Source organism: Pholcus phalangioides, unplaced genomic scaffold, assembly GCF_987345545.1.
Source record: "Pholcus phalangioides strain wild (caught in Gottingen) unplaced genomic scaffold, Ppha-v1.0 ptg000037l_1, whole genome shotgun sequence".
In the NCBI taxonomy this organism is placed as follows: domain Eukaryota; kingdom Metazoa; phylum Arthropoda; class Arachnida; order Araneae; family Pholcidae; genus Pholcus; species Pholcus phalangioides.
In genome coordinates, this window is record NW_028301624.1 from 2028673 (window position 1) to 2051423 (window position 22751).

General features: G+C 41.2%; 1 protein-coding gene and 3 non-coding genes across 4 annotated transcripts in view; 2 read left to right on the forward strand and 2 right to left on the reverse strand.

Moving 5' to 3' along the window:
• LOC149065889 (prolyl 4-hydroxylase subunit alpha-2-like) overlaps positions 1-22751 on the reverse strand; it is a 66057-nt gene that overhangs the window by 5618 nt on the left and 37688 nt on the right. The window contains exons 2-9 of the mRNA XM_089253335.1: positions 21380-21619; positions 17898-18064; positions 16146-16310; positions 14947-15107; positions 14222-14255; positions 13948-14105; positions 1654-1827; positions 1373-1552 (exon numbers count right to left, since the gene is read on the reverse strand). Of these exons, the coding sequence (XP_089109461.1) occupies positions 1373-1552; positions 1654-1827; positions 13948-14105; positions 14222-14255; positions 14947-15107; positions 16146-16310; positions 17898-18064; positions 21380-21561 (1221 nt within the window). The 5' untranslated portion in view covers positions 21562-21619. The remainder of the gene's footprint in view (positions 1-1372; positions 1553-1653; positions 1828-13947; positions 14106-14221; positions 14256-14946; positions 15108-16145; positions 16311-17897; positions 18065-21379; positions 21620-22751) is intronic.
• Positions 6592-6706, forward strand: LOC149065890 (U5 spliceosomal RNA). Its single transcript, XR_016195592.1, has one exon. It is a non-coding gene; the product is annotated as a U5 spliceosomal RNA (small nuclear RNA).
• LOC149065891 (U5 spliceosomal RNA) lies at positions 7796-7910 on the reverse strand. The gene has a single exon (XR_016195593.1). It is a non-coding gene; the product is annotated as a U5 spliceosomal RNA (small nuclear RNA).
• Positions 8776-8882, forward strand: LOC149065892 (U6 spliceosomal RNA). The gene has a single exon (XR_016195590.1). It is a non-coding gene; the product is annotated as a U6 spliceosomal RNA (small nuclear RNA).

Sequence of the window (22751 nt, forward strand, 5' to 3'; positions counted from 1 at the left end):
TGTGCTACACGCCTGACCACTAGAATTTGAAGCTCTGTCCTCTTTCACACGAAGCGAAACCTCCTGTACTGCGTCTATAGAAACGAGTTTTCTTTCTCTTCCAGGACGAACAGTCAACGATTCCATGGTTTCAAATTTCACTATTATACTCCAAAGGTTTTTAGCATTCATTGGACTTTTTCGAATCCTCTTCCAAGTCCGATATTTCCGTAGAGCAGTTACTGTGGAATTGCTGTTTTGGTAAAACAATTTGACCAAGAAAGCGCGATCTCGTAAACTTATCGTCATTGTGAGCAGCAAACACATTGACAAACAAGATCTCCGTCAATTCAGAAACGTTTGCTTATTTTTTGGCTATTCTTAGGGGTGTTTCTCCCTGATGACGAGCCCAAAGATAGCTTCATATATTCAGCTCAACGATTTGATCAATTTTTTGCAGTTTGAATTATTCACCTTCGATTTTTAACTGTTGAATGCTTTTAACATAATGCTAAGTTACTTTTTGAAATCTTCCATCTTTCTCTATCACACTATATATTCCAGCTGCCTTTGGCGCTGATATTGGTTTGATATTTGAATTGGTTTGTAAATTGATTTTAATTCACTCAACTTGGTTATATTTCTACTCGTATGTATGTATATATATATACATACATACATTGAGTACATGTTCTTCCCCCCCCCCGGAAAAAGTTGAAATGACCATCCAGAGCCCTTGGAACTTCGCGTGTACTTCCTAGGGCTCCACAGCCACTCGAGGAAAATAAAATAAATCAGTAAACTTAATAAGTAAATCTATGTTGTATTTCTACGTAGAAAGTAACGTTCCCTCATGTACGAACGAGGTGCTGGATGTACCTCCCATGTTTTCGGATTCTTGGAATATACTTGAGAACGGTAGTGTAAATATAGGTCATGCTGCCTGGGGGTCACGCTGTCTGTGCGTGGGAGTGAATAGAAGAAGCCCATATACTCGCACCAGTTGAGATTTGTCTTTTGCAAAGGGTGGCAGCAGCTCTTATCTGCTCTCCACCAATTTAAATAAATTCTCATTTTTCTTGATGTTATGGAATTGCTGCTGAATCTACGTGTCATTATTTTAATTTAAATACTACGCATTTTTTTTTTAAATACCACATATATATATATATAATTGATTTTCTGTCTGTCTGTGTGTGTGTCTGTGTTCTATATACAAATCTACAATTTTAGATGGTTTTAGATGACAGATTGGTAAGCAGTTTGGTGTTCTTGTCTCGAAGATACGGAAACCACTTGTCATTTGATGTGTGACCAGTAACTCTTTTTATTTGAACCATGACTTCAGCACATGCTTATATGAGTGAAAAAGAAACAAAAACAAAGCTCGTACTTGTACAATCTCAGTATGCTCTCGTTCGACGCTCGTCGACAGTCCCGTTATGGCCTCTACAAGCTCGTAAACCCGTTCCATGAGAGGGTCGTCTCTCGGACCGATCCAGGCATTCTGGCTCGTCCTGCTTAGGGATACGATCTCGCTTCCCCCAGTTCCTTGGACCAAAGACCTCGAAAGCTAGAAATGGAAAGCAAATTACATACGATTTTTGATGGAAAAATTTTCGATAGAATATCCGCACTATCACTCCCCGGCATGATCACTAGTCCTAAACTTACCTTCGGCTCGGCGATCTCCCTGAGTTTCTCGACTTGACCATCAGTCAACAGATCATAAAACTGGACTATGTAAGGCTCGAGGCTCATCTGCTCCGTCTTGACGGGTTGTAGGAACAAGTAGGGGTTGCCGAAAGAGTCCAGCCTGCAATGCAGATTCAACTCGTCTTTGGCGCTCTGTGTGTGCAGACAAGTACATACCTCATGAGTTTCATTACAACTTACACAGAAAATCACTGAGACATGAAGATACCATGCATTGTGCAAACATAATTACGTGACCTTTCCATTACGTGATACACTGAAGTGTCACAAATCAGGTATAGGCCTGACATCGGTGTCATCATATCGGTGCTCATTTGCATCTGCTCATGTGCAGGCTGGTATTGTGAATATACAGCTCTAAAATGAGAGGGGGTGACAGCACACGCCATAAACAATTTTCACGATGGAACCCATGGTAGTAAAGAACTGTTTTCTTTAGCGGATGCTAATATGCGATTCAAGTCATTGGCACCAATAAAAGAGAGGAAAAAATGTTCTAACCCTGGGAGGGAGTGAAAGAGGAAAAATATTCCTCCACCCACTCATAGTAGCGTAAGACCGGAAAATAGACGTTATCCCCTTTTCCCCCAAGTAGGTTCATAATGTGAGAAAGGACCTTACTGTGGAAGGTTGCCATATGTTGGCGACTTTGAAGTAGCGGTGATGCATGTTTTCGCCGAATAAGTAGATTGTGACCCTGGGTTCTATTCCAAAAAATGTTTGTTTTACCTTGTGATATCTATTACCCCTCCCTCTCATTTTGAAGGTAAAATTCTGGGATACCCTGCGAGTGGTGTAAGAAGCGGTGAAAGATAATTGGCTATTAATACTCTAGACGTCATCGAAAATAAACTTCAACTTAGGTCTTCGTATTAAACAGGATAAACAGGGGTGCTGTTTTTCCCTCAACTTTTCTCGGTTTTTTGAATTCAAACATCTCAGCGAATATTGTATGCATACTTTTTTCTAAGTGGAAGTGTGGCGGAGTTTCGCCCTCTCCATGCGGTCGCGTCCATACGGACGCAGCCCTCCCCCATAACCACGTTTGTGGTTGACCACTTCAACCTCTCCGACAAGTAGTACTATAGTAGGGCCTACAGTGGTTCTCAACCTTGGGAAGCCCACGGCCTGGTTGATTCCTTTTTTTGTAAGTCGAAGGCCCGGTCATATACACACGATTTATGAGAAATGAAACAATGAATCCCTCGGCCCGGCAGTGCCGTCTTAACGCATGGGCCTACCCGGGCCTCAAGGGAAGAGGGGCCTCAGGAAAATGAGAAGTAGTTGAATTTTTCGAGAATTTGCGAAGCAGGGCCTCAGAAAAATCCCTTGGCCCAAGGGAACATGATGCTCTTAAGATGGCCCTGTGGCCCGGGTCGATTAATGCCAGGGCCTGGCATCAGGCCGCGGCCCGTTGGTTGAGAGTACACCCGTCTCAAAGAAGATGAAGAAAAGAAAAAAAATTCCAATTATACTAGCCGGAATCGAATCTGCAACCTGCTTCCAAAGCTACATTAAAACTTTCAAACTGCTTTGCCTTCGGCTGATATTCTCTCAGTTGGTCTCGAAAGGGATGCCAGTTTCGGTTCCAATTAAATACAATCGAGTACACTTATAACATACCCCGGATATAACACATACCGTGGGTATGACATAAAGTTGTGTAATCCTTAAAATTTGGCCCGTTCACGTCTGTATATATTTACCTCTGTCCAACATACACTGCTTACAACATACATTGTGGATATACCACTACCATCAAACCAGAACATGACTCCCACTCTGTCCCTAAAGGGGATATAAGCTGTTAAGAAATCATGCTGGAAAAACCTTACAGCATCCAGGCTGGGAGAGCCACCACGCAGAGGTTGCAACAGCAGTAACCAACCCCCAGAGCAATCAGAAAAGCCAGCACAAAGTGACGTCAGACACCACTTCTCTCGGGGGAAGACATATTATATGACATATTGCTATAAAAATCTAAAAATTACGACAGCGGAAAACACTATGAACATCAATGTTCGTCAATATGACACGGAGCAAAAAATAGGATATCCGATATTACATTGATACAGATAACAGATTCACATCGATTAGATACTACGTAGCAATAACATTCCTCCATGAGATATAATACAGATGGCAGAGGAAATCATTACGAACATCAGTGTCCATCAACACGATGCGATGTGTCAGTGTTACACAATAATATTCACATGTGTAGGATAAAACATGTTGCAAAGGAAAAAATATACACGAAATAAACATGTTGCCATAGAGATTTGAAAAAGGATGGCATCGGAAATCATTATGAACTTCAATGTCCATCAGTACAATTCAGAGCAATGTAATAGAAAAGAGATGGAGGTAGATACGACATGTTTTTCCGAGAGAGAGAAATATATATATATATATATTACTATATATATAGAGAGAGAGATGGGGGGGGGGGAAAGAGGGAATCATTATGAACATCAGTAACCAACAATACAATGCTACAGTTACATTATAATATTCATATACAAATGCTTATATATAGTAAAACCTCGATAAGTCGTCACCTCATGTTATCGAAAAATCCTGACGGCTTAAGCGGAGTGACGACTTAACCGAAATGTCGTCAGTTTCAATGTGCAATACTGTGAAAATCGTGTAAATTTAAAGTAATGTAACATTTATTAAAATATGAATTAAAATTTCAATATTAATAAAATTTATGGATTGCAAAAGAAAAAATAGAAATATTTACCTTTTCTGAGCTTTTATTACTTAAAATTATTATAGTAAAATAAACTGGTACACTTTGATTTGTACTAGTAATTCTTAATTTAGACTAATCCCAATTTTCACTTTGGGGGGGGGGGGATTTGGGCAGGGAGAAGCACACGTTGAAAAGAGTTTTAACCAAATCTGTTTTAGTCTGATTTTTAACCAAAGTAGTTTGTTTGAATTTGAAGAGCTAAATTAGTGTGGCCCATGCAGAAATCAGGTCTAGCTCGAACTGTCCCCTAACGTGTGAAAAATTTTAGTCGGCAAACGGGCTTCCCCAGCTAACTTTCGTTACTTGAACTGTTTCCTTTTGGTACACATAAGGCTTTTATATTTACTTTTAAGCATATGGCAATGCTGTTAACAAGCTCTTTTTAAAAGAACCATAAAATTAATCTGTTCCACTCTCTCAAACTTTTTCATAGTGACGAGTTAACCGAAATTTGCGACGAGTAAACAAGGGTATATTAACATTGTTGTCTATGAAAGCTAGACGGGCCTGAAGAAAAACGACGACTTATTAGGGTGACGACTTAACGAGGTTTTACTGTATTAATAAATTTCAATGTCTATGTGCGAATTATTCTTCCCTCGGGTCGAAATCCGGATCGGAATCTGAACTCGTATCAGGTGTTCGCACGTTAACATAGTCAGTTGGTACTGATTCCAGCAATGAAAAACTTAAGATGTGATAGTTTGGCTCGAAGGGGGAAGTGTTTTTAAGTATTCTTTTCTTCCAGGAAACTATGTCTTCTGAAGGTTGAATTGCTATGTGATGTTCCTTGGTGAGCTGACAGTCCGTAGCATATAGTGATATGGGTTGCCCACTTTTCTACATTTACATTTTTCGGTTTTTCGATGAAATCTGTTCAAGTATGCGGGAAAGGGGCCATGCTCTGTGAAGTAACGTACCAGCTCTTTGGTCCATTTCCTGGGTTTGAGAGATACTTGCGGTATAATGTCAAAGACATTACGGTCTTTACTGTTTCCCATTTATGCTGCCATCTTTCCATAATATCTCCCATTAATTCTCTCTTCACCCAAGATTTCGGAAGAAAAAGTGAGAAATCAGTATGGGATCGCTGTGTGGCGTCTTTTGCAGTCTTGTCCGCTAATTCATTTCCATAATTTCCTTCATGGGCCTTGACCCATTTAAGCTCTATATTGCAATTCTGGAGCAGAATATTTCTGATGTTTCTCGCCATATAATGGTTGGACAACGGATCACGAACCGATGATAGGGAAGACTTGGAGTCACAGAATATCACCACTTTTTGGCAGAAGCAGAATTCAATGACTTTATTACATCCATGAGAAGAGCAAACAATTAGGGCTGGAAAACAGAATTATTTTAGTGTAATTTACATGACCATCTGTAAGTAATCAGGTCATCCTGAATAATAATGAATGCAGAAGCCACTGCTTCCTCCATTTTTGATTCATTCGTGTATAGATCTGGATGAGTCCTTGGCATGATTTAGTGGTGTCTTTTTCCAACAAAACTTGTGTTTCTAGAAGTTCCTCTGCCGGGTGATGTGGCCATTCAATGCAAGGTCTCTGCAGTTGCAATGGGAAGAGGGTCTCTTTGTTTGTCCTGTGGATAGCCGTAATATTTCTGAAGAGACGACTTGATTTAGCCTCCAGGACTGTAAATTCCCGATTTACAGATACATACATACTTTAAGATTACTACAAATATGTATATGACATCCATATTTCTTAGGAGCATCTTTTTCTCAGCCACCTCATTGGGCATTTCGTCAGTTGTGTTGTGTGGCCTTGTATTTGTATTTTGCTTTTTTTTTTCATCGGGCCGGAAGGGCTGAGCATAGGGGTAAAAATTTGTGTAGCCTGGCCTATATAGAAATGATTGAGCTATTTCAATGCCCTTTAGATATATGTAATGTGCTGCCATCTATGGAGAATATATCAGCCATGTGTTCCTAATGAAAGTTGACAGTTATGATTTGACTGAACACTGAATAAAAGTGAAGTCGTGAACTTCATCCTATGGATAGACTAATATATAAATATTGAATAAAATGTGATTATTCACAGGAATTTATTGTTAGTTAACATTTTAAAAAGGTAATTACGTATGTATAATTCCCAATTTGTCGATTTGGTATGCTCTGGCTTCTCTTCAACCATCGAGCTAATCTTTCGCCTTTTACTAAAGATTACCGTGGAGAGGAGCATCTTAATGAGCTTGAGGAATTTTTGGAAGCCCTGAAAGGGGCTTAATTAAATATCATGTAGTTTGAGAAATATTCGTACGCGATTAGTTTGATGTTATTTCTTGCGCGGTATCCTCATCTGTAGTTTCATTTATACTTTAATTAAGTCGACTGTGTGTGTGTGCGGACCAGTTTGGTGAACAGAATTTCAAAACAAAAATTAAACATGTGGTTCAATATTTTTATAAGGGTAATTCGTACTTGACTAGATACGTATTTCCACCGAACGCTAACCATAGGAGGACTTGGAAGTCTGTGGGGGGGCAAGATGGTGATAATTCATCTATACATATATATGCATTAGATCTGTTGACTTCACCTTTGATGCTGGGGGGGGGAAATGCCCCCCCCCCGTCTCTCCGCCCATGACGCTAACAGCACGTTATTCAAGAGGGAAATTTTTCTCGCATAAATATCCTTGAGGTGATCAAAAAGTAAAAATTCAAGAAATATTGATTTAGACTGCACAGAGAAAAACAGTATTTTATTAAATAAAAATTTCTTGTCTGAATAAGTATGTTTAACACCAATAGATGGCGTACAAGTTCTGAGTTTTTTGGCGCGCCATCTGTGAATCACAACTGCAAATATTTTAGCAATGCATTTTCTCGTTGAAAAAATTCATGCGTTTTTAATGAATGCTGCACAAATAACGGCCTTATTCACCGACATAGTTTAACTGAATCTGCAGTTAAACTCCGTCAGTGAATGCGGCCGTTAGTCTGTTTTAGACCAATACAGTCTATATAGGAATGTCCTCTCCACTTGTTAATATAAAATATTTGCAGTAAAGCATTCAAGTATCAATGAGAAAATTAATATTTTGTATTGAATTCTTCTCTATGAAATTCATTCTTTGGATTCCACGCTAAAGGTTCTCCTTCGTAGATCCCAAAAATCTCGTTATATCTGCTCAACTCTATTGTACACGGGAATAAATAAATACAAACTTTGAATATATACCAAGCTGGTCCGCACACACACACAGTCGACTTAATTAAAGTATAAATGAAACTACAGATGAGGATACCGCGCAAGAAATAACATCAAACTAATCGCGTACAAATATTTCTCAAACTACATGATATTTAATTAAGCCCCTTTCAGGGCTTCCAAAAATTCCTCAAGCTCATTAAGATGCTCCTCTCCACGGTAATCTTTAGTAAAAGGCGAAAGATTAGCTCGATGGTTGAAGAGAAGCCAGAGCATACCAAATCGACAAATTGGGAATTATACATACGTAATTACCTTTTTAAAATGTTAACTAACAATAAATTCCTGTGAATAATCACATTTTATTCAATATTTATATATTAGTCTATCCATAGGATGAAGTTCACGACTTCACTTTTATTCAGTGTTCAGTCAAATCATAACTGTCAACTTTCATTAGGAACACATGGCTGATATTCTCCATAGATGGCAGCACATTACATATATCTAAAGGGCATTGAAATAGCTCAATCATTTCTATATAGGCCAGGCTACACAAATTTTTACCCCTATGCTCAGCCCTTCCGGCCCGATGAAAAAAAAAAAGCAAAATACAAATACAAGGCCACACAACACAACTGACGAAATGCCCAATGAGGTGGCTGAGAAAAAGATGCTCCTAAGAAATATGGATGTCATATACATATTTGTAGTAATCTTAAAGTATGTATGTATCTGTAAATCGGGAATTTTTTTAGTCCTGCTGGGTTCAAAATTTTGGAGCAAAAGCTAGTGGTAGAGAATTCAAAAATTTGATTAAATATTTCAGCCTGCCAGGCCTTTTGTAAGCCGCTTTAATAGCCGTGAGGGCAGGACTCGGTAAATTTTCTCGCATTCCGCATAAAAGGATGTGCGCCATCTAGGGACTATAATATGAACTACCAGAAATGATATTTAAAATGAATCAAAACGTTTTTTGAATACATATTTAACAAATATTTAATTTTTTGACATTAAAATATATATATATTGGCTCAATGTATTATCGTAATAAGTAAAAATTAGTATATTTAATAGCAGTTAATAGATACTAAAAGTTAGAAAACCATAGTATATAAATAAATGCATCCCATCTACAATTGTACTCGCTTCGGCAGTACATATACTAAAATTGGAACGATACAGAGAAGATTAGCATGGCCCCTGCGCAAGGATGACACGCAAAATCGTGAAGCGTTCCACATTTTTTTGGACAAATGATTCATTTAATAATATTTTTTATTTGGCACCCCCTAACATTTTTTAGTGGCGAGTTCGTCGCGTTTATTGTTCGGGACGCCATACCAATTCCGGGACAGGACTCATTTGCCATGTGAATGCGTTTAAACTAATCTTTAATACATTAATTATCACGCTGATCATGCAATGCGAGCATTCGCAATTGGTTCTTAAGTATAATTTGTACGGTGTTGTGAACAAGGGCGTACCCAGGATCTGAACTAGAGGGAGGCAACTCACCGATACTAAATTGATACGTCTGAGCTGTGTGTTAATTACTACAATTAATTTCTCTTCTGGTGGGGGGCAGCTGCCCCTCGCTGGGTGCGCCCATGGTTGTGAACGATTCTTGAGCTGTTTGAACTGGACCCATCGGGAATCGGTTTCTTCAACGAACACAAAGAGAAGAGAAGGGGACACAAAGGAAGTTCCCCACTTCAAAATGCCTTTATATGTGATAATAATCGATTTCTGTTAATTTCAATGCTATTTAAAGGGTAAGAACTCAAAATTTCTCTTTAAAAAATTCATTGCGATCCACCCTTTAAGCCATATATGGTAAACCCTTGACCCGCAGACCAATGTGGTCCTGAAAGTTATCTGATGTGGCTCGCCCCCCCCCCCACAACCTAATTTTGTAAAAATGAACTTTTACAAATCGCTTAAATGACCCGTGGCACATTTTCAGGTCACTGAAGTAGGCCTCAAAGATCACCTAAGTAACCCGCGACACAGTTACAGAACACTTAAACGATCCGTGGCACGTTTAGAGATCCCTTGAGTGACATATGGCATGGTTTTAGAGCACTTAAGCGGTCCCCAGTGCGGTTCTACATCACTCAAGTTACCCGCGGAACATTCCCAGATTACTCAAGTGATCCGTGACATAATATTACGGATCACTTGAGTGATGGGTGGCACCGTTCCAGAGCACTTAAGCGGCCCGGAAACATTTTCAGCGCACTTGAAGGATCTCTGAAACATTTAGAGATCATTAAAGTGTTCCGTAGGGAACTTATCAATAGATGGAATGTTAGTTCAGGTGCCCAATGACTATAGAAAGGTTTTTTTCCCGTTTTTGGCGCACCGAATAAGATGGCATTAAGAATATTTCATATCTTCATAAAGGGTGGTTGATGACGTAAGCATCATCCAAACAACCCCTCCACCCGTGTCATAAAAAGTCCGCAAATCGGGAACCCTCTCTCACATCGATGCTGACGTAATACTTGAATGACCCTTAATGCTTTTCTATGGATTTTCTGCACTTCGGAGGCCTCTCTTAAATTTGTAGAGAATTAATTTTAAATGCCAAATAATGTGTGTGTGTACGCATAGTGAACCTTCCGTGAAGTTTTTTTTCCGTGTAATGCTTGTTATGTGTAGGCACCACTGGCTGGAACCACCTTCATTCAAATTTATCATATTACTTGCACTCGAAAAATACAACCTAGTCACATTATCATATGAGGCCTTCATTGCACTTGAGGCCCCGAGCAATGTCCGAGTAGTCCCATGATTTAAAATGGCCCTCACCATGGCTCCAACTTCCTGTAGCAGGATGGGGAGACACCCTAGGCTGGGGGTCTTTAATGGGTCCCCACGCCAAACTTTTCACGGATCTCTCTGTAGTAAATTTCTAGCGTAAAAAAATGATAACAATCGTTCCGGGCCCCTGGGCTGAAGAAGCCCTGCCCTTGTGAGGGCCATGACAATCATTTCTATACATACGAGGCAATAGGCAGGGCCAAAATTGGGGGGGGGGCACACCATGTCCCACGTCTCCTGAGGCAGACCAGTTTATATCCCCTAGGGGGACAGAGCGGGGGGGGGGTCACGGTTAGTCTGGGGGGGGGGGGCAGGTGGATCTGATGCCCCAGGTGCCGGACCAGAGGGCGCGCAAATTTCCCTTCTAATCTTTCCTTCAACATTACAAGGGGTTGTGCCAAAATGCTTCCTCGCCCCGACTGAGCAAGCATCTTGTTGCGGCCCCGGCCATAGGCAGGCTTCTTCCGTAAAAAAAAGCCCTAACTACATGCATAGTCAATAGATAGGGGGGCATATATTGCCACAGAAATCTATCAGAAATGAAAGAAATAAAATACAAAAGAAATAAAAAATATATATTACAATATAAAAAATATGAGCGAAAAATAAAATTTAGAAAATCCAGAATAATTAAAATATTTCAATTAATTTCGGCCTCTATTTAACCGGGTCCATGGTAGCCAGGACCGTCTTAAGAGCATCATCCCCCCCCCCCCCCAGGGCCAAGTGATTTTTCTGAGGCCGTACCTGGTAAATTCTAGAAAATTTCAACCGGAACTCATTTTTGTAAGACCCCCCCCCCGTTTCTCTTGAAGCCCCCGGGCCTTGCCCGGGTGGGCCCATGCCATTGCACGTTGAATTAAGCTGTTGTGAATCTGGATTCAGAGTTGGCCCGAGGGCTTTGTGGAAAGTTTTTCCTTTTCCCGAAATGCTTGATAGGTTGAAGACTCCTGGATTATAGACAGTTAAAACTTCTTTTCATATAAAAAAAGTAAAATTCATTTCAACCAAAACAGTGCGATTCACCGATTCAGTTGCATATATTCTTGATTCCTTTTGAAAATATCAAACCAATTATAGTGGAAAGTGATTCGGCAATGTAATAATAACGCGTATAGGCAGCTTACCAACTGATAGCGTTCGTTCGGCACAAACAAGCGGAATAGGGTAACCGAAAGGCAGGACGTCGCGTGACCTTACGTTATCCACATACTGTCCCTCCATGAGTCCTGTGACACCCCAGTCCTGTCACTCCATGAGTGACATGTCCTGGTTCACGACCCTTTTTCTCCAAATGATATCACATAAAACGTACGCATGTCTGGGAAGGCATTGCTGTGGGTGCTCAGCACGAGCAACCCCTGTGAATAAATTTATACATATATAAACATCAAAATCTCATAAATAAAACACAAGCCGAGCACTATTTTGAATTTAAAAATGTTCATCAAGTATATTCGTTGTTAATAAAATGTTTGGTTAGGTGTAGGGAACCATCTCCAAGCCCTTGCGACCCAAAACGCGTCGGTGATCCCTATGTTAAGAACCCTGATGCATACATATCTTTTGAAAAAATTTTGCATGCATATTTCTTCGTACCTATTTTCAGGGCCGCAACAAGGGGGGAGCGGGCAGGTCTGGTGCCCCGTGCGCTGAATCAGAAGGGGCACCGAATTCACCTTTTAACTGCTTCCTCTAAATGCAAGGGGCGCCAAAATTCCGGCTTACCCCAGGTGACAAAGTATCTAGTTGCGGCGCTGCCTATTATGCCAATAATTTACGTAATTTTCAAGGTCGACGAATGTTAACTTCGGTCATAACATTTCGGTTTCTACTGCGTATTTGGAATCCCATAAAACAAATGAAAATCGCGGACGCGGTTATCTTTTTTCGTTTCTGGCGTTGCATTTTCTTATAAGAGACACGATAATAATTCAGTTACGGCATAAACCCAATAAGGCGATTATCGCGTTGAGGACCTTATCGCGTTTTTGGGCGACTTCGAACGTGGTCGCATAGTTGGGTTGCGTGGAGCTGGTTAGTCATACTGAGCAATAGGCCGTCACCTACACCACTGAAAAACGAAATGGAGGCTCTTGAAGACCATGGTGCACGAATACGAAACAAGATCGGGTGAATGTTTGACAGGCCTGAATTGCCCCAACAGCTTCATTGTTCACCATCAAAAGTGCTACAGCTTCTTTGTATGGGGGTGGGAGGGAGGTATATCGAAGGTACTCCATAGCGTCGGAGCCGAGGGTGCTCGAGCACCCGCGGTAATCTATAGAATGGGTCTGAGCACCCCCTGAATTGATTCAGAAATCAAAATTTCTTATGTAAAGCTCAAGACGAGCACTCCCACAAGTTCCAAACACTTCCGACGCCACCAGCCTTCTACCATTTGTGATGGGGGGGGGGGGTCACGCTTCAAAATGTGTGGGAATCACTGATTTAACTAATGTCTTGATTGGGCCACAGGCGAAGTGATAATCGGCGATTGGAAGCAAGTATCACGGAGCTTTGTGTCCCATTTTCCATCAGGCCAATGAGAGGCTGAGAATATGGCGGAAGTCCCACGAAGCCATAGATCCTGCACGCCAGGTTGGAAATGCCATAGTAATGCTAACTTGATGAATTCCGTTGATAATTTTGTGAGAGTTTTTGTGCTACCAATTGCCACCACTGCATCTCAGTAGGTACAGCTGCTTTCGAATAACCTACAGCCAGTCACGTCTATCATCTACATCATAGTTTCCCAACCTTTTTTGTCCCATCGCCCCCCCCTCTTCAGAAACTTTTTTCTCCCAGCGCCCCTAACCCATAGGATCCTATGCTATACCCGTAGCTTCTACCGCCCCCCTGGAACATTCCATCGCTCCCAAGGGGGCGTTAACGCCCACGTTGGGAATCACTGATCTACATCGATGGGCAAATAAAGCGCTTTGACCGATGGACACAAGTATAAACAAAAGAAACACCTTAGCCGTACCAGCAGGAAAAAAAAAGTTCCTCTAGTTCTCTAAACATAGTTTCCCAAACTTTTTGTTCCATCACCCCCTTTCTCAGAAATTTTTTGCTCTCATCACTCCCCAACTCAAGTGAACCCATAGGATCCTATGTTATACCCGTAGCTTCCATCGCCCCCACCCTGGAACATTCCATCGCCCACCAGGGGGCGATATTTCTCACTTTGGGAAACACTGCTCTAGTAGGATTCTGGGTTCCGGTTCGAGCTTGGACGTTCGTACACGCGACTGTGTACTGAACTGATCGTTCACTAACCGGACTAGATTCCTATGCGAGCACGTTCGGGACACTGTTCACAGTGGGGGGGGGGGGGGACCACGCAAGTCATCAAACTGTGACGTTGCATATGGATAGCTGATGTCTGGCAAGTAATATAAGCATTGGAATCCATGTCTCTTCGTGTATACATGTATACTAGGCACGTCACTGTACAGTTAAACATAGCTATGGCGGTACTTACTCTGAGAGATTCTCCTCTGCACAGAGCTAAATAGTTCTCTTGGTCCACGTAGGCAGAGTTGTTGTGCCCCAATTTGGCCCTGACTTGCAGTTCGAACCCTGGAGGCTGTTTCCAATTAGTGAGAGCGACCGGATGACCGAGGGTGTCGTAATGTATTACTGGAATGAGAACATAACTTCGTCAATTGATTTACCGATTGGATAATTCCAGGTGATATTCGGCCCTAATTGGCCACAGAAACAACTATCGTTGATAATGAGAAAGTACGACTTACGGTCCACGTCATTCCTCTCGAAAAGGCCATCGTGCTGGATGAGGATAAATGAAAGAATTAGTGTCACATATTTTCATAGTTATATATAAGTTATATTATTTCGGTATTTTTTCAAGAACAATCTCTAAAGCCATGGACCCACTCGTGTCTGGCAAGACAAGCCCAATAGTCATTCGCAAACTTTTGCTACCAACATTTGCCTTCCTTGATGCAAAGAAGCAGCGGCAGCATAGGCTAGCTATACGCAGGCCCAGCTTGGGCGTAGGATTGGCCCAATATCCATTGGCGAATGGAAAAACAACAGAAAGAACACCAAGAACAACAGAACTGATTTTTCCCGAAGACTTTTCGTGTTGAGATTGTTGTGCAGACGGATTGGAAGTTGGGGAAGGAAGGCGGTTCCTTCTTGACTTGGGTTGGAAGCTGGAAAAAATGGCATTCGACCAGCCTTCTAATATCTTCCAGCCTCACACACTTGACGATCATTGCCAATGGTGGAGTAGCCGCACTACTTGGCCATGGAAACGTATTGGGATAGACTTGAGATGAGTATGGCCATGGCTTTAATCGAGAAACTTTTAGAACGCAAATTTCACATGACACATTTCTGCATGACACATTTCACATTTCTGCAAGTGAAAGCTCAAAGATGAGGTTTCAAAAGATTAGTATGACAACCAGTGGTTAAGAACCACTGGGCCTAGATAATGAAGGTGAGAACCTACCACTTCGATTGCTGTGTCAAGGAACGGCGTGATCTCGTCGACTGTGGCCGTCGCGTTGTTCTCGAGCTTAGCTTTGTCGACGGCCTGTTGCAGCCACTTGATGGAGTGACCGTAGTAGCCCTCGTTGAAGGACTGCTTCCCAAGGAACAGCATGTCACGTGCTATGATAGGACAATTAAAAATTACAGATAGACAATTTTAACAATAGACAATTTTTTTTTCCCGTGGGTAAAGACCCCATATGAGCTAGAGCCGCGTTCTTCAACCGTTTCACATCTACGGATCGATAAAAAGTAGTTGAACACAATTTAGTGGACCGGTGGACATTGCGATAAATTAACTTGCGGACTGGCAAAAATGAATGAATAGGAGAAATATTTAGCGGACCGATAGGAGTAAATAAATGTGGGAAATAATTTCTGGACAATAATGCGGAAATAATTTCTGGACAATAATGCGGAAATAATTTCTGGACAATAATACGGAAATAATTTGTAGACCGACAAAAGAATAAATAAACAGGAGAGATAACTTGCAGATTGGCAATAAATAAATGAATAGGAGAAATATTTTGCGGACCGACAGGGGTAAATAAATGTGTGAAATAATTTGCGGACAATAATGTGGAAATAATTTTCAGACCGACAAAGAAATTAGTAAAGAGGAGAAATAATAAATATAAATAAGAAAAATATAATTTACTGGCTGACATTAAACAAATTTGAGAAGTAGTTTGCAGACCACTAAAATATGAATAAACGGGGGTAATTATTAGTTATCAGCATAATTTGTCTACCGGGAAAAACTGAATAAGTAGGAGAAATAATTTCTGACATTAAAAAAAATGAATTTAATAGAAATAACTCGCAGACCGGCACATATACGCTCTAGCGAAGGGAAATCTCTATCTCCTCTGTAGCTTAGTGGTCAGAGCACTCGTCCGGCGATCGAGGAACACGGGTTCGACTCCCGGTAGAGGCAGAGATGAGTATTTTCCTTCCATAAAAAATTAACATCTCAAATGATAAATATCTTCACAACATCCAGTCTTCCGTATATCTTGTATTTAAATATAAATCTAAAATTTGGTGGGGGTTACACGGATAGGTCGAAATATTCCGCGGACAGACACCGAGCCACTGACCGACGGTTGAAGAACACTGAGCTAGAGAATAGAAGCCAAATTTTTGCTTACTTACCAGTAAGTCCAACTCCGGATCGAAGTCCCTGGATCATTCCCTTTCCCATGTCCTCCATGTCCAATTTATACGTCTCTTGAAGACGGACCAGAGCTAATGCTGCCCCGTGCAAGTCATCTTCGTTCGGTATCAATCCATCGTACGTGCTGGTCAGTTGCACAAGTGCTAAGTGACGAAGAGGAAAACTGTTAGAAAATTTCAAAAATACACCTCACTGTTATTGTAAACGCTTATACGCAACGAGTATATACGTGTCACACGCAGGGTCGTCTTAAGAGGATCATGGGCTCCGGGCAAAGTAGTTGTTTTTCTGAGGCCCAACAGGTAAATTCTAGAAAATTTCAACCAAATCTAATTTTTGTTGGGCCCCTCTTCTCTTGAGGCCCCCGGGCTGTGTCCGAGTGGGTCCATGCGTTAAGACGGCACTAGTCACGCGAACAATATTTAAATTTGTGTAGATAGGTCTTCTTCACGCAAATCTGACGATAGATTAGGGTGTATTCACATCTACAGACACTCACAGTGTCGTGTCAGACACGGCAATCATTCTTTAACATAAAAAGAGTATGCCTTGATGTTTCAGCGCCACACCAGATGTACTGCCCCCCCCCACAAAAATAGGCCGCAATTTAAACGCTCATGGCATACAATGTTACACAGTGCTTGTAAAAGGCACAAGTACCCTTTTTTAGAGACAAATGCAATGACACCCCTGTTCATGTTAACAGTAACGTACTGGGTATCATCATGGCCCCCACAACTTGCAACAGGGCTCCTAGGCTGGGATCTTTCGCGGGCTCCACGGTCACACTTTTCACGGGCCCTTTTATAGTTAATTTATAGCGTGAAAAAGTAAAAAATGATGAGAATAGTCCCGGAGCCCTGTCAGCCCCGCCCTTGTGGGGGGCCATGGGTATCATTTCGGGAAGGGGGGAGGGTTTGTTTTTTATTCCAAAAAAAATCATAATTTCAACTCTGGGCGGGTGTTTAAACCCCAAAATTTCCTCTTTGCCTTCACCAATGCATGTGGATGCGTCTTTGGGTGCCATACCAGCTGCACTGCTCCACTGTAACCCCCCAAAAACAGGTTACAATTCATCCCAGTTAGAGCTAAAACTAAGGAACCTAGAGAGGTAGGCGGACTCATCACGCTCCATTTCGACAGCTCAGGGTGACTTATTCGACATCTTTGTGTGAAGTGTGACGTCGGTATATTCCTTATCCTGCTTTCATTGGACAAATAGACGTCACTTTGAACACACATCCAAGATGGAGGACGATGAGTCCACCGGGTCATATAGGCGCTCTATCAATCTTGGAGCGGGACAAAAGTCAGTTTTTTGTTCAAAGTGACGTCAATCACTAAAATAAAGCAGGCTAGAGAACAGCGATTGGCTGTAACGATTATAGTGGCGTCACACTTCGCTCAAAGATGATGGATAAGTCATCCTAGGATTTCAAGGCACTCTAAAAACAGCCTACGATATCCCATTTATGTGAATACGTCATCGAGTTTGGGAAACAGTCTGGCCGTCCTGCACCGTCGAGAGATGCAATCAGAATCGTTTCAACACCATCATGCGTTTTCGGGCAAAGTGATGTGATGCTCTGGCTGGAAGTCCTTGCCAACCGATTTACATTATTCAGCGACCCTATACAATCAAGGTGAGCGGACGTGCCCATACATTAAGACGATCCGGGTTGTGATAGACGTTGCACAGCATAGTTCCGAGTGCTTTCTAGAATACTTACGGGTCCAGTCATTGCCGTCCATTTCCTTCTTGAGCCCACTCCAGTCGACACTTAGCCTCTTGACCAGCTGGAAGGCCTGCAGGGGATTCTCCATCATCATATCGTCGTTGAAGGAAGCGTTCCCTGCCAAGACCTCTTCGTAGGACTTGTAGAAATCTTCGAGGTACCTTCCACGGGAAAACAAGATACAAATATAGAATTCCGAAAGGCTTTGAGCCATCGTAACGTACATCTAATTCGGACATTGCCGAGTAACGACGGGTTACGACAATTTAATGCAGGCCTGATGCTCTAGGCTACGGCCTAATGTCCATAGACATATGAAAGACGAGTTCGTGTATAAATAGTTGAAAACTGCTTATATTTCATCTGATAATAACCATGAGCTTATTAACGGGACATTTGGATTGCGCCCGAAGTAACACAGAGCCTTGATTATCGTAGGCCTGTTAGGTAGCAGGGCTGAATGAAGCACGCATCTGAAATACATACACGGGTGATTAATATTAATTTTATTACAGCTAGGGGCGTTGAAAGGCGACCGAGACCAAGATGTCGATCGGTAATTACGGGTAATTATCACCTTGAAGGAAGGCAATTACTTTCCCTCTCTCTGCCTCCATTCTGAACGATTATGTATCGTTCTAATGAAATCAAAAGTGAGTTTCGCTCTCTTTGACGAATTTTACTTATTTATTTTTTAGAGAAAATCTCCTGCATATTGTTATTATCGCCGCAATGCATGATTATTTAAGATTATTTACTGTCCCGTCATCACTCATACCACGATAATGTGAATACGCGCGTATGTTGTTACATTACATTATCTATCGTGTAATACCGAGCAGTATTACCAAAATAATACTAATAATGTATGCAGGTGATACATTTATATCGCTTATTTATCGTGCCACAATTTTTAGGATACGTACGTATCTTTTTTGGCGACATTTAAATCCTCTACTTATTTCTAGGGCATTCAAACCCCTGTGCATTTTTCTAGGGATATGTAAACCTCCTGTGCATTTCTAGGGATATGTAAACTGTGCATTTATAGATTCCCGTAATGGACGTCTTTTTCTTCCGCATTTCCATGAACATTTAAACTTGCTGCGTATTTCAAGGGGCATTCAAGCACTCTACGTGTTTCCAGGAGTAAGTAAGCCTCTAGTCTATGTCTAGAAACATTCAAACCTCTTGCGTATTTCGTGAAACATTCAAACCTCTTGCGCCTTTCGTGAAACATTCAAACCTCTAGTGTATTTCGCGGGACATTCAAACCTCCATTTTTAGGAACACCCAAATCTCCTGTGCATTTATAGAGGTCCGTAACAAACGTCTTACTCATTTATAGAGACATTCGAATCTACTGCGTATTGATAGCGGCCCCTAACGGAAGCCTAGTTCGCATTTCTAGGGACATTCAAGCATTCTACACGTTTCTAGAAGTATTAAAACCTCATGCGAATTTAGAGAGACCTGTAGCGGATACCTCCTGTGCATTTATAGAGATTCGTAGCGGATGCTTCTCGAGTGTTACATAACTTCCTCAAGTACGCAACGAAAGCCTCTGCACATTTCTAGGGACTTTCATACCTCCTGTGCGTAGGCAAAGGCTCGTAATGGACGATTCTTTCGCATTTCCACATTCAAGCCTCCTTGCACGTTTCTAAAAGCATTCCTACCTATTGTACATTTCTAGGAACATTCAAATCGACTTTGCATTTCTAGGGACAAATCTAGTGACCATTTATACAGGCCCGTATAACGTGCCTCTCTTATTCAGTTCTAGGTACATTCAAACCACATGCGCATTGCGACCGTAATAGATACATCTTACGCATTTCTAGGGATATTCAAGCTTACTGCCCACGTTTAGAGTCACAAAAAATTATGTAGCGCATGCTTCTTAGGCATTTCTAGTGATACAGAAGGCTCCTAGCAAATCTAGTGATACAGAAGGCTCCTAGCAAATCTAGTGATACAGAAGGCTCCTAGCAAATCTAGTGATACAGAAGGCTCCTAGCAAATCTAGTGATACAGAAGGCTCCTAGCAAATCTAGTGATACAGAAGGCTCCTAGCAAATCTAGTGATACAGAAGGCTCCTAGCAAATCTAGTGATACAGAAGGCTCCTAGCAAATCTAGTGATACAGAAGGCTCCTAGCAAATCTAGTGATACAGAAGGCTCCTAGCAAATCTAGTGATACAGAAGGCTCCTAGCAAATCTAGTGATACAGAAGGCTCCTAGCAAATCTAGGGATATTCAGGCCTACTACACTTGCCTGCTACTGACATTCAAGCCTCCTGCTCATTTTTAGCGGAACGTAACGTACGCCTATCACGCATTTATGTGGGTACACAAGCTTCCTTAACACATTTCTATACAGGGTGTCCTGTAAGTACTAGCACGGCCTATATCTCATCAACCGTCCATCGTAGAGGTATGATTCCAGTTTAAAAAGTGCTCAACAGGCGTTTAAATATTACCCTGTACCAGTTTTCAGGCTGAAAATACAGCGTGTAGCAAAATAAAAAAAATCTAAGTTTTTATACGGTCCCCTTGTCCTCTAACTTCCAGTTATAAAATCATTGCCCTGCCTTTCCTGATGCCAAAAAAAAAAAAAAAAACCATGTTTCCAAGTGCAATAGCCGCTGAGATATTCAAATTCGAAAAACGGATTAAATTCGGGAAAGAACAGCGTTAAAGGAGGAAAACCCGTTTTACCCGCATTTAACGCTGTTCTTTCCAGAATTTCCTCTGCTTTTCGAATATCTCTGTAAATTTTGAACTTAGACACATGGAATTTTATTGTTGTTGTTGGCATCAGGAGAGGCAGGGTAAAGATTATCTAATTGGAAGTTAGAGGACAAGGGGACCGTATAAAAATTTAGATTTTTTTATTTTGTCACACACTGTACTTTCACTCTCAAAACTGGTACAGGGTAATATCTGAACGCCTGTTGAGCATTTTTTAAATGGAAACCATACCTCTAACATGGACGGTTGATGAGATAAAAGCGTGCTAGCATTTACAGGACACCCTGTATATAAAACGTAACGTCACTGTACGTGAGCCCGATAACGCATTTCCTGGTGGAGGCTTGAAGCATGGAAAGCTTGGGAACTTTTCGTCGTAGATAAATAAAGTTTTCATCCGTGTAGGAAAAGGGAACTATGGGTACACGCGCGCAGTCATCTAGCCTTATCGGGTATCTACGCAAATAAACAAATTTCATCAGAATGAGTCGAAATGAAAGCGAAGTTGATGGTTTGTTGTCACGTGACAGGCGTAATGCAAATAATAGCAATATATAACATAAATAACATTGAAAACTAAAAAAAGATCTGAATTCTCTCCGAGCGTGAAGCCATAGATTTATCTCGTCGCGGTCTGATTAGTGACCTCGACTAGCGAATGACTGCGTTTTATTTTCTAAATTTAGTGGGTGCGAAGTGGGGGATGACCACATGTCACTCACCTCCTGACGTTACAAATTTTCTGTTCCGTCTTGTCCACGTAATCGTGCAGAATCGTCACCATGTGGCGCTCGAGGTACAGCAGGTTCTGGAGATGTGCCGTCGACGAGAATATGTCGCAGTTTACGGAAACGACAAGAGCCGCCACGACGAGTAGAACCGTTTTCGGGGCCCTGCACCACATTATCTTCTAGATTTTTCGGTCTCCTATGGGGGGGGGGGGGATAGAAATCTCTGGAATCCTGTAAAATGAAAAGAGAAAACGTAATTGGCAAGTGAAGCAGTGGCTAAATTTCAATTAATTAAAAAAAAGTTAAGAAATGCGCAGCATTTGTCGTAGGATGATGACGATTCCGTGCTAAAGAGTCATTGTCTATTAAGAAATTTTCGATTCCCAGATGTTTCGCCTTCATCCTTGGTTGGCATCTACAGTGGGGCCCGTTATATCGAGAAATCCGCGGGTAAATGACCACTGGGGCGGGGAATTAATCAAATCTGCTTCCATGATGGCAGTAGAGATTGCTATCTATGCAGTGGTATATGAGCGACTAAGCCTGCGGGGCGCCGGGCCCCAAGTCCAACAGTGGCCGTGAAATCATCGAAGGTTACGGTACTCATATGATGATATGTGAATGTGTGATAAAAAATTACTATGTAAAATGTAATACTTAAGTGAGGTAATTATTATAAACCCCAGGGGCACTAAATTGCTGCGTGCGAGTTGTTAATGGTTGCTCCCTGGGGTAACATATAAAGTTGATTTTTTTTTTTTTTTTTTTTTTTTGTGGAGAAAATAAATTTTCCCTTCGGGGAACCCCGTATGGCGAACGATGTTTGCAGGGACGGGGGTTTTAATATCTCTTACGGTTCATTCCAAATTCTTTTTCCCCATTTCATCATTATTTCATTTTGTTTTGCAATGGCAATTTCGTTTTCACACACTAAAGGCAATTTCTTTAGGATTTTGAAATAGACCCCCCCCCCCCGCACGCATTAAGGACGGCCCATAACGTCACATTTTGTTTTTAATTGTATAAAAAATGTGAAATCGATGTCAAATATATGTTGCCAAGTTAAGATAAATACATTTGAGAGTAGGTACTGGCTTCTAAATATTCAAGTTGTCTTCAATACGTACATTTTATTATTTTATTTTTGTTCTCTGTTTAACCAATAGAGGACGCTAATTTCCCCAATAAAAAGTAAAAATCTTAGGTATTATGGTCATTGTAATTAAATATTAAATACGTTAGATATTGCGTTCTGGAATCGTTGATATATGACTGAGCGATGTAAACTGTATACCAATTTCCTCAATTTTTATGAATTTTCAAACTATGTACGAATTATGCAAGGCCGTCATTTCAACTTTTT